This window comes from Chiloscyllium plagiosum, unplaced genomic scaffold, assembly GCF_037043375.1.
Source record: "Chiloscyllium plagiosum isolate Xiang-an unplaced genomic scaffold, Cpla_swu_hap1 HiC_scaffold_39, whole genome shotgun sequence".
Lineage (NCBI taxonomy): Eukaryota > Metazoa > Chordata > Chondrichthyes > Orectolobiformes > Hemiscylliidae > Chiloscyllium > Chiloscyllium plagiosum.
This window is the reverse complement of record NW_028270177.1, coordinates 37,488,469-37,500,530: the sequence shown is the minus strand read 5'-3', so window position 1 is coordinate 37,500,530 and position 12,062 is coordinate 37,488,469. Positions and strand designations below refer to the sequence as shown.

At 45.3% G+C, this 12,062-nt stretch overlaps 1 protein-coding gene across 2 annotated transcripts in view; it reads right to left on the bottom strand.

The window, feature by feature from the left end:
• mesd (mesoderm development LRP chaperone) overlaps positions 1-11,380 on the bottom strand; it is a 59,310-nt gene extending 47,930 nt beyond the window's left edge. The window contains exons 1-2 of one of the 2 annotated variants that reach the window (XM_087981279.1): positions 11,105-11,380; positions 7,696-7,928 (exon numbers count right to left, since the gene is read on the bottom strand). In XM_087981279.1, the coding sequence (XP_087837405.1) occupies positions 7,696-7,928; positions 11,105-11,278 (407 nt within the window). In that variant the 5' untranslated portion in view covers positions 11,279-11,380. The remainder of the gene's footprint in view (positions 1-7,695; positions 7,929-11,104) is intronic. The other variant, XM_043677616.2, reaches the window with a different exon arrangement.
• Between the last annotated feature and the right edge of the window lie 682 nt (positions 11,381-12,062).

Genomic DNA, 12,062 nt, shown 5'->3' with positions numbered 1-12,062 from the left:
CTTGGTTTTCTCTGCTTTACAGACAACTCTGGCTTCTCGAAACTATCCAAACAGCTGTAACCCTCAATCCCTGCAACCATTCTAGCAAATTTCGTCCATAAGCCTTCCAGTCTTGTATTCAGAATTGAAAACAATACTCTAGTTGGGGCCTCTCTAATATTCATACAGGTTTAATATGTGTACTCTTTGCACCTATCTATAAAACCCAGAATACCACATGTATTATCAACTGCTTTGTTAACCTGATTGACATCTCCAAAGCTTTGATCATAAGCACCCTCATCTCTCGCACTTTATATCTTTTAAAATTGTGCCATTTATCATGTTATATCACTCCGCATACTTCCTTCCAAATTCTACTACTTCACACTAGTGTTATTGAACTTCATCTGCTTGTTCGACCAGATTATCCAGTCATTATCACTGTTCATTATGGGATGATCTGTGCACAATTGTCTGTGCTTCCCCACATTAACAACAATTCAAAAGTATTCTAGGATGCTCAGATTGCAAAATTATCTGTGCTACGTTTTACTGATACGTCAGTAAACCTAAAAAGGTAAGGAAATTAGTGCTTCCTGTTCAGTTGCACTTTAGTTGCTACACACTTATGCAAGATTCAACTATTATACAAAAAGAATTTGAACTTGGTGACAAATCAGAGCTACAAGGGAAACAAATATATATTAAAGACAAAAAAAATCTGTTGTTAACACATTTCAAATCCTTTTCATCTATCATCTTTCTTCTAAAGATGTACGTCAGAAAAAAATTAGCAGTTAACTTACAAATTCAAATTCATAATACCATATTTAATTCTTATGTCTTGTGGTTCTAAACTTCTCAGTAACACTTTTACTCCAGATAAAAATAAGAAATTGCATTAATTATGTCAGGTACATAAAAGCAAGATGTAAAGTCACCCCCGTCTTCCACAATTAAATCATACATTGAATACTTAACTAACCCTGGCTTCATTTTCCTCATTTACCTAAAAACCGTAAGAATTCCAAATGAAAATGGTATTAGTTTAGAAATTTTCACGTGATTTAACCTCCACCCAACTTGGTGTAAATTTTTCAAAGGTTATGGATTCATATACATTTCAAAAGATCAATATATAAATTCCAAGATGGTTGCCAAAGTCCTATGTTGGACCCATGGAATGTCACACCCTGTAAAGTGTCAGGAATACCTTAAACAGAGATAGACATGTAACAGGAAGAGAGCTGATGATCTCCCACCTTCTCGGCAGAAAGCCACCTATTGAAAATATTTTTTTGTTTTTCGCCTTTCTCGGAAAATACAAATAATTGTGCTTAAAAATCCGATGCAATACATTAGTCAAAAGAGATGTGCCAGTGGAAGATAGTATGCTAGTGAACTGAGGCATCACATGTAAGAGCTTTGACTTCAGTGCCAGTGTGCCAGGATGCTAACAGACAAAGAGTCATCCACTAGTTGCAAATGCACTGCAGGTAAAAGGACTGACTTGTTCTGAGTGCTGAAAGCCAACAGCAAGCCAGTCAGAAGGATCCATTATAAGAAGCATTCTTTGGATTAGAGTGCTACCAACAAACTATTGTCAGAAGGATACAGGATAAAAGGACTTTGAATGATCTGCAAGAGTCAAGAATCCTAAAATGTACTATTCAACTATCAATATTCTACACTCCACAAAATACGCTGAGAGATTGATCCATATATCTTTTAACACGAATCTTTTTTAGTCTCTTTATCTGTGTCACAGTCATAGAGTCATAGAGATGTACAGCATGGAAACAGACCCTTCGGTCCAACCTGTCCATGCCGACCAGATATCCCAACCCAATCTAGTCCCACTTGCCAGCACCTGACCCATATCCCTCCAAACCCTTCTTATTCACATACCCATCCAAATGCCTCTTAAATGTTGCAATTGTACCAGCCTCCACCATATCCTCTGGCAGCTCATTCCATACACGTACCACCCTCTGCGTGAAAACGTTGCCCCTTAGGTCTCTTTTATATCTTTCCCCCCTCACCCTAAACCTATGCCCTCTAGTTCTGGACTTCCCGACCCCAGGGAAAAGACTTTGTCTATTTATCCTATTCATGGCCCTCAATTTTGTAAACCTCTATAAGGTCAGCCCTCAGCCTCCGACATTCCAGGGAAAACAGCCCCAGCCTGTTCAGCTTCTCCCTATAGCTCAAATCCTCCAACCCTGGCAACATCCTTGTAAATCTTTTCTGAACCCTTTCAAGTTTCACAACATTTGTTTGTGTGTTGTCTTATTCCTTGTTTCTGCAGTTACTAATTAATAAAGTTATTCTTTTGTTAAATTGATTTATTTGGAACAAATTCATTTGATAAAGACAAACGCATTCAGAAGGGAGGGACCCTTTTAAATTCATTGTGTTGTGAACGAGGGGGCAAATGAATAAAGGAGGAGAGCCAGTTTGTCCCTCCTCATCCAACACTTAGAGGCCTTGAGTCACCATATAATCACTAGATCAGTTTGTCAAGTTTGTTACTGTGCAAGTCTGGGATACTGTTCACTGGCCATGGGGAGTACAAAATCACTGCCTAAATTAGTCAGTACTGCTGAATCAGAAAAAAGTTAAAACAGCATCATCACAATACCCATCACTGCATTTAGTCACTTAAAAGCAATGGAGAATTTATGTAGTGGTATGTTTCCAGGATCCTGTTGCAACATATGGATCATTAATTTGGAGAAAGACGAGTAAGCTGTTTGAAAAAGCATGGACTAATAAAGGATAATCAGCATGGACACATTACTGGCAAATCATGTTTGACTAACTTGATGTGTGCTTTCCGAATGAGGTAACAGAGAATGAGGAGAACAGTGCAGTTGCTGTCATGCACAGGAATGTTCAAAAGGCACGTGAGAAAACAGATTTGCAAAACTGCCCATGAAATACACGATCATAAGAAACATAAAAAGGAGCACACCATTTGGCCGTCGACCCTGTCCATGTACCATCTTACCATTTAGTACGATCATGGTTGATCTCACTGTGGCCTTAACACTACTTTTTTGTCTGCTCCCCATAATCCTGCCTCCCTTGTTGATCAAAAACTGCCCAAGTTTCAAATATATTTAATCACTGAGCAAATGCAGCTCTCTGGAAAAGAAAACTCCAGAAAGCAAATGATTGCGGAAAAACTGCTCATCTGCATCTTAAATGGGTGAAGCCTTAGTTTTAAAATTTGTCCCCTCATTTCAGAAAACACTCTCAGGACTTGCTCTGGCAAGCTCTGTCAGAATTTAATGTTTCAATAAAAATCATCTCTCCATCAGAGGCTGCAAGGGGTGTAGGCCTCAATACCAAACACATAAGAGAACATCTCACCCCAGTAATCAGCTAATGAACCTATTGTGAACTACTTTCTATGCAAATATACCAAGTTTTCCTTCTAAAAAGGCCAAAACTGTTCACTTTCCTTGAGGTGTGGTCTCACCGTTGCACTGTACATTTGTAGCAAATCTTCCATACTTCTCTGCTGCATCCATCATTCTAATTACTTGCTGAATCAACATGCCATCTTTTGAGATTCATGCACAAGAGTACCTAGATCCTTCTGTACTGATATACCGGAGCATCTCTATTTAAAATAATATGCTTCTCTTCTATTCTTTTGATCAAAGTGGACAACCTCACATCTTTGCACATTACACTTCATATACAGTCAGTTGGCTTATTTGGCTAGATGGCTGGTTTGCGTTGCAGCGTGACAACAGCAGCACAAGTTTCATTCCCACATCAGCTGAGATTACCATGTAGGTCCCACCTCTCCTCCTCACCTGAGGTGTGGTGACCCTGAGGTTAAATCATCACTAGTCATCTCTTTCTAAAGACAGAGCAGCCTTATGGTCTGCGAGAGGTGAAACTTGAAATGATTCAGAAAAGAATTACATGGATGTTACCAGAGTTGGAGGTTTTGAGAAAAAGGGAGAGGCTGAATAGACTGGGGCTGTTTTCCCTGGAGCAACAGAGGGTGGGGGTGGGGGGTGTGACCTTATAGAGATTTATAAAATCATGAGGGGCATGGATAGAGTAAATAGTCAAGGTCTTCTCCCTGCAGTGAGAGAGCCCAGAACTAGATTGCATAGATTTAAGGGGAAGAGGGGGAAAATTTAAGAGAGACTTAAGGGCAACATTTTCACGCAGACGGTGTTGCACATATGGAATGAGCTGTCAGGGGAAGTGGAAGCTGCTGGTACAATTAAAACATTTAAAAGGCGTCTGGATAGGTGTATAAATAGGAAGGGTTTCGAGGGATGGGGCAAAGTGCTGGTAAATAGATTAGGTTACGATATTTGGTCAGCATGGACGAGTTGGACCAAAGGGTCTGTGCTGTGCATCTTGGACTATGGTGACTTTTACCTGTAGAGATAGAGGAAGTGGAGCTGCTTTCCTCAGAGCCAAGGCACTGACAGGAAATTTGATTGATATGTAATTGATATGTGGTGCTTGTTCAAGGAGCAACTATTGAGTGTCCTTGATAAGTATGTGCCCGTCAGGCAGGGAGGAAAGGGTCGTGTGAGGGAGCCGTGGTTTAATAAGGAATTAGAATCCCTTGTTAAATGGAAGAGGGCGGCCTATGTAAAGATGAGGCGTGAAGGTTCAATTGGGGCGATTGAGAGTTATAAGGTAGCCAGGAAGGACCTGAAGAGAGAGCTAAGAGCAGCAAGGAGGGGACATGAAAGGTCCTTAGTTGGTAGGATTAGGGAAAACCCTAAGGCTTTCTATAGGTATGTCAGGAATAAAAGAATGACAAGGGTAGGAATAGGTCCAGTCAAGGATAGTAGTGGGAAGTTGCGTGTGGAGGCTGAAGAGATTGGGGAGACACTGAATGAATACTTTTCGTCAGTATTCAATCAGGAACAGGACATTGTTGTCAATGTGAGTACTGAGTCACAATTAAGTAGAATGGATAGCTTTGAGGTATGTAGAGAAGAGGTGTTGGAAATTCTGGAAAGGGTGAAAATAGATAAGTCCCCTGGGCCTGATGGCATTTATCCTAGGATTCTCTGGGAAGCAAGGGAGGAGATTGCAGAGCCATTGGCCTTGATTTTTATGTCCTCGTTGTCTACAGGAGTAGTGCCAGAAGATTGGAGGCTAGCAAATGTGGTTCCCTTGTTCAAGAAGGGGAGTAGGGATAACCCTAGTAACTATAGGCCGGTGAGTCTCACTTCTGTTGTGGGCAAAATCTTAGAGAGAATTGTAAGGGATAGGATTTATGAACATCTGGATAGGAATAATGTGATCAAGGATAGTCAGCATGGTTTTGTGAAGGGCAGGTCGTGCCTCACAAACCTTATTGAATTCTTTGAGAAGGTGACTAAGGAGGTGGACGAGGGGAAAGCAGTAGATGTGGTGTATATGGATTTTAGTAAGGCGTTTGATAAGGTTCCCCATGGTAGACTACTGCAAAAAATACGGAGGTATGGCATCGAGGGCGAGTTGGAGGTTTGGATTAGGGGTTGGCTGGCTGGAAGAAGACAGAGGGTAGTAGTTGATGGCAAAGGTTCATCTTGGAGTGCCGTCACTAGCGGTGTTCCGCAAGGATCTGTTTTGGGACCATTGTTGTTTGTCATTTTTATAAATGACCTGGAGGAGGGGTTAGAAGGTTGGGTGAGTAAGTTTGCGGATGATACGAAAGTCGGTGGAGTTGTAGACAGTTAGGAAGGATGTGGCAGGTTACAGCGGGATATAGATAAGCTGCAGAACTGGGCAGAAAGGTGGCAAATGGAGTTCAATGTAGCTACGTGTGAGGTGATTCACTTTGGTAAGGGTAATAAAAAGATGGGGTACTGGGCTAATGGTCGGATACTTGGTAGTGTGGATGAGCAGAGGGATCTTGGTGTCCATGTACACAAATCTTTGAAAGTTGCCACCCAGGTAAATAGTGCGGTGAAGAAGGCATATGGCGTACTGGCTTTTATTGGTAGAGGAATTGAGTTCCGGAGTACTGAGGTCATGTTGCAGTTGTATAAGACTCTGGTGCGGCCACATCTGGAGTATTGTGTGCAGTTTTGGTCGCCATACTATAGGAAGGATATGGAGGCACTGGAACGGGTGCAGAGGAGGTTTACCAGGATGTTGCCTGGTATGGTAGAAAGATCGTATGAGGAAAGGCTGAGGCACTTGGGGTTGTTTTCATTGGAGAAAAGAAAGTTTAGGGGTGACTTGATAGAGGTGTATAAGATGATTAGGGGTTTAGATAGGGTCGACAGTGAGAATCTTTTTCCTCGTATGGAGTCAGCTATTACAAGGGGGCATAGCTTTAAATTAAGGGGGGGTAGGTATAGGACAGATGTTAGGGGTAGGTTCTTTACTCAGCGAGTCGTGAGTTCATGGAATGCCCTGCCAGTAGCAGTGGTGGACTCTCCCTCATTATGGGCATTTAAGCGGGCATTGGATAGGCATATGGAGGATAGTGGGCTAGTGTAGGTTAGGTGGGCTTGGATCGGCGCAACATCGAGGGCCGAAGGGCCTGTACTGCGCTGTATTCTTCTATGTTCTCTGTTCCAGGTGAGAAACTTCAGGACCCAAAAATGCTAACAGAATCCCACTATACAATTCATGTAATAACTGTTCATACGCAAAATAAAGACAGCAATGTTGGTTAATTATTCATCCATGAAGTTATCTCACAGGATCCCTTTTCACTTTATATGTTTCACAGAGATGGGGAAAGCTTGTACCATAGTAGCAGCATCACTGGACTAATAAACCAAATGCTAACGTTCAAGGGAAATGGGTTCAAATCCCACCATGGCTGTGGTTGGAATTCAAATTCCATTTAGAAAAATCAATATATGGAACTGAAAGTCAATAGTGACCATGACACCATCACTGCTTTAAAAAGCCATCTAATTCACCTAATGTCCTTTAGGATAGGGTTGGACCAAAAGGTCTGTGCTGTGCATCTCTATGACTCTGGTGACTTTGCCTGTATAGATAGAGGAAGTGGAACTGCTTTTCTCAGAGCCAAGGTGCTGACAGGAAATTTGATTACGGTGTTTAAACCATCCTCGATAATTGGCGGGGGGAGTGGGGGGTGGTGGTGAGAGTGGCTGGGTCTTGGTGGGATGCTCTTTAAGTGTACACTTGATGGGCTGAATGGTCTCTTCCTGCACTGTAAGGATTCTACCCATCCCTTAATCAACATCACAAACCTCGGTTTGGCCTACATTGGTTGAGGTCCAAAGCGGTGTGGTTGATTCTGAAATGCTAAGGGCAATTAAGATTGGGAACAGCTCATCAGCAATACCCACATCTCATGACAGAATGAACAAAAAAATTCAATTTTTAAGCGAAGATCATCAAATAGACAATCATACCACAAAGTAAAAACTGAAAGAACTGCAGATGCTGGAAATCAGAAACAAAAACAAGAATTGCTGGAAAAGCTGAGCAAGTCTGGTAGCATCTGTGGAGAGAAATCAGAGTTAATGTTTCAGATCCAGTGATGCTTCCTTAGCACTGTTCTGAAGGGTCACTGGACTTGAAGCATTAAACCTGATATCTCTCCTTAGATGCTGCAAGACCCGCTCAACTTTTCCAGCAATTTCTGTTTTTGCTGTTGAATTAGACTACAGACACCATTTCACTTATAGCCATTTTTGTTGATTCACTGGTTCTTTGTAGCTTTGTTTTAAGACATAATGCTGAAACACTTACCGCTGTACATCATAATTTGCATTGTACAGGCTGCCTTGCCAAAGACTGGTAATCTCTTCAGTGTCCTTTTCAGTAGGATTCCCAGACACTGTTACAAATATCATTAAGGTCTTGCCTTTCTTGGTTGCCTTCAGCAGGTTTTCAGGATTGCTGGGATCAATTTTGGAAAAGTCTATTGGTGGAGAAGCTCTCTTGTGTTCTGGTAGGTCCCCTTCTTCTATATCATCGTCTTTCTGCATAAAGACAAGGTCATACAAATTTCTGATGGAAAATCATCTATTAATTTGAAATCAATGTTAACACAAAACACTGTACCACATTACCTGAGAACTTCACGCAAAATATCATTTAATTAAGTGATCTTCCATGTTATTTTAGATTACGTTTATAGATGAAGAAAAGCAAATGTTGACTTCAGCATTTTAAGAGTTTATAATGAAAATGGCACACACTAAATAGTATTCTTATGCTTGGTACAGGCCACATGATACTGAACATTAGCAAAAACAACCAGGCAAATCTTTTAAACTGCGGGAAGTATTTTGTATAATACTCAGAATATACAAATCTTGTTTCAGTGACACTTTTGTCAGCAATAATATTTTAGGGTTAATTCTTGAAAATAAATATCTTAACTACTTGAGTTTTGAAACATGTTTGCAAAACAACACAATGCCAGATAAATTCCTTAAGAGCTGCAGATCCTTAACTTTACAGGAAGTGAAGCGCAAATCCTACTTTTGAGGAAATTCACCAGAACTTAGCAATTTGCCGACTGGTTATTAGTTCTGTTTGGATCAGGGAATGAAAATCAAAAATATTTTGTGGAATAGTTAGTACGACTTTGATACCATCTGGTTGGCTATCCTTCAACAACATGATGTTGATAACCACAGCACCACCCTTTCTCAACCCATCAGGCTGCTTCCTCAATCATCAAATATCTATTACGTCCGTCCCTATCCCTCAATATACTTAAAATCAACTTCAAATTATTCCAAACCAATTAATTCTACTTCCCAAGCAAACACCCCTCCCACACCCACTTACCTGAACCCCATCTTTTTCAAAGTCATACAGCAAGACAAACTGACTATTTGATCAAACTCATCCATGCCAACTCAGTTTCCCCAAACTAAACTAGTCCCACTTTCCTGCATTTGGCCCATATCCCTCTAAACCTTTCCAAAGGTGTAAGTGTATTCATGTACCTGTCCAAATGTCTTTTAAATATTGTAATTATACCTGCATCTACCACTTCCTCTGACAGTCCATTCTGCACATGAACCACCCTGTGTGAAATAGTTACATGTCAGGTCCCTTTTAAATCTTTCTCCCTCTCACCTTAAAAATATGCTTACAAGTTCTGAACTCACCCACCCTCAGTAAAAACCTTTGTTATTCACCTTATCGATGCCACTCATGATTTTATAAACCTCTAAGACCACCCCGCAACCTCACCCACTCCAGTATAAAAGTCCAAGCCTATCCTCATAATCAAACCCTCCAGTCTCAGCAACATATTTGTAAATCTTTCCTGAACCTTGTCCAATTTAATATTATCCTATATTCAATAATTTGAGCAAGGAAGACAGCATGCTAAGCACCTTGTTTAGCACCCTGGCTGAGATGCAACTTTCAAACAATTGGTAAGGCCATTTTTGGATTATCGTGCACAATTATGGTCTCCCTCCTAGAGGAAGAATGTTGTGAAACTTGAAGGGGTTCAGAAAAGATTTATAAGGACGTTGAGGGTTGGAGGTTCTGTGCTATAGGGAGAGGCTGGATCAACTATGGCTGTTTTCCCTGGAGTGACAAAGGGTGAGAGGTGACCTTATAGAGGTTTCTAAAATCATGAGGGGGGCATGGACAGGGTAGATAGACAATGCATTTCACCTGGAGTGGGGGAGTCAAGAGCTAGGGGAGAAGGGAGATGAGGACAAGCAGCTGGGGAGGAGGGCAGACACAGGGGCGGGGGAGGGTAACCGGGTATGGGGGGGGGAAGAGGGTAACCGGGTATGGGGGGGGGGGCGGAAGAGACAAGGGAAACCGGGTATTTGGGGGGGGGGGGGGGGGGAACCGGGGGGGGGGGGGGGGGGAACCGGGTGGGGGGGGGGGGGGGGGGGAGAGGAGAGAGGGTAGATAACTGGGTATGGGGGGGCGGAAGAGACAAGGGAAACCGGGTATGGGGGGCGGAAGAGACAAGGGAAACCGGGTATGGGGGGGGGGGGGGGGGAAAGAGGGTAACTGGGTACGGGGGGGGGGGGGGAAAGAGGGTAACCGGGTATGGCATGGGTGAGGGGGGGGAAAGAGGGTAACCGGGTATATGGGGGGGGTGGGGAGAGAGGGTAACCGGGGTATATTGGGGGGGGGGGGGGGAAGAGAGGGTAACCAGGTATGGGGGGGGGGGGGGGGGGGGGAAGAGAGAGGGTAACCAGGTATGGGGGGGGGGGGGTAACCAGGTATTGGGGGGGGGGGGGAGGGTAACCAGGTATGGGGGGGGGGGGGGGGGGGGGGAGGGTAACCAGGTATGGGGGGGGGGGGTAACCAGGTATGGGGGGGGGGGGGGGTAACCAGGTATGGGGGGAGGGGGGGGGAGAGGGTAACCAGGTATGGGGGGGGGGGGGGTAACCAGGTATGGGGGGGGGGGGGTAACCAGGTATGGGGGGGGGGGAGAGGGTAACCAGGTATGGGGGGGGGGGGGGGGTAACCAGGTATGGGGGGGGGGGGTAACCAGGTATGGGGGGGGGGGAGGGGAGGGTAACCAAGTATGGGTGGGGGAGGGGGAGAAGGGTATTGGGGGGGGGGGAATAACCAGGTATTGGGGGGGGGGGGGGAAAGAGGATAACCGGGTATGGGGCAGGCGAAAGAGACAAGGGAAACCGGGTATGGGGGGGGGGGAAGGGTAACCGGGTATGGGGGGGTAACCGGGTATGGGGGGGGGGGGGGGGGGGTGTGAGACCGGGTATGGGGGGGGGGGGGGGGGGGGGTGACCGGGTATGGGGGGGGGGGGTGGGGAGAAGGGTAACCAGGTATTGGGGGGGGGGGAGGGGGGGAGAGGGGATAACCGGGTATTTGGGGGGGGGGGGAGAGAGGAGGAGGATAACCGGGTATTGGGGGGGGGGGGGGGGGAGGATAACCGGGTATTGGGAGGGGGGGGGGGGGGAGGATAACCGGGTATTGGGGGGGGGGGGGGGCGGATAACCGGGTATGGGGGAGGGGGGGGCGGATAACCGGGTATTGGGGCGGGCGGAAGAGACAAGGGAAACCGGGTAGGGGGGGGGGGGGGAAGAGGGAGGGTAACCGGGTGTGGGGGAAGACCCTGGATTGCTCCTATCCCTGATCACTCCTTTCCTTTCCTCCCTCCCGCCGGGCCTCTCTTTATTCCCGCCTCATAGCGACTCCGCACCTCCCACTCCTCCAGCAACCTCGCCATGTCGGCATCGTTGTAATCGCGGATGTCCTTTTTCTTCTTCGGGCCGGCCTTGGGCCGATTCTCCTCCCCGGCGGCAGGGCCGCTGAACAGCAGCAGCGGGAGAAGGAGCAGCAGCAGCACCGAGATCCAGGCCGCAGGCGCCGCCATTGCATAGAGCAGGCCGCTCTGCGCTCGCGCCACCCCTTCAACGGCCGTGCTCGCGCGCCCACGCAGCCGCTGACGTCACCACCAGCGTCTCGCCTGCGCTTCACGACTGTCCCGCCGCCCTATTCATGAAGCACCATCGAGCGGGTCTGTGACGTTAGTCTGTTGCTTCCCCTCCCCCTCCCACCTTCCAGAATGATCTCTGAGCTGGGGAATGTTGGTGTGTAGTCTGTTCAGCCCCTCCAGGATCTGGAATCTCCTCGCATTTTCCTGATTTTCAGGCATCAAGGACCCACTTCACTCAGCTCAACTCTTTCATCCTCAGGACCAAAATGGTGAGCCGCGCCCTACGTCCAATGCAAGTAGATCCTTATGTATATCCTTCAGTTAGAAAGGGAGACTGCACCAGATGGCCCCCCGTGTTTGTGAGATGAAAGGCTTATGCCCGAAATATCGATCCTCCTGCTCCTCGGATGCTGCCTGACCTGCTGTGCTTTTTCAGCATCACTCTCTCAACTTTGTAAGACTCGTGCTTTTTTGCCATTCAGTGAACATTAATCAGACATTACAGCAAGTTGGAAATCTAGGAAATAGTACAAAAAAATACTTTCCCCATGGAACGTTAACGTTAAATAGTTGGTTCATTGTGTGTGACGGCAAAATTATGACTCTGATATTGCTTAATTCTTTATCTTTACACTTTAATTGATTCTCTAATTGCACTTGATTATTTCTAAGTTATAAATCACAACACCAGGTTATGGTCCAACAGGTTTACAATATTTTG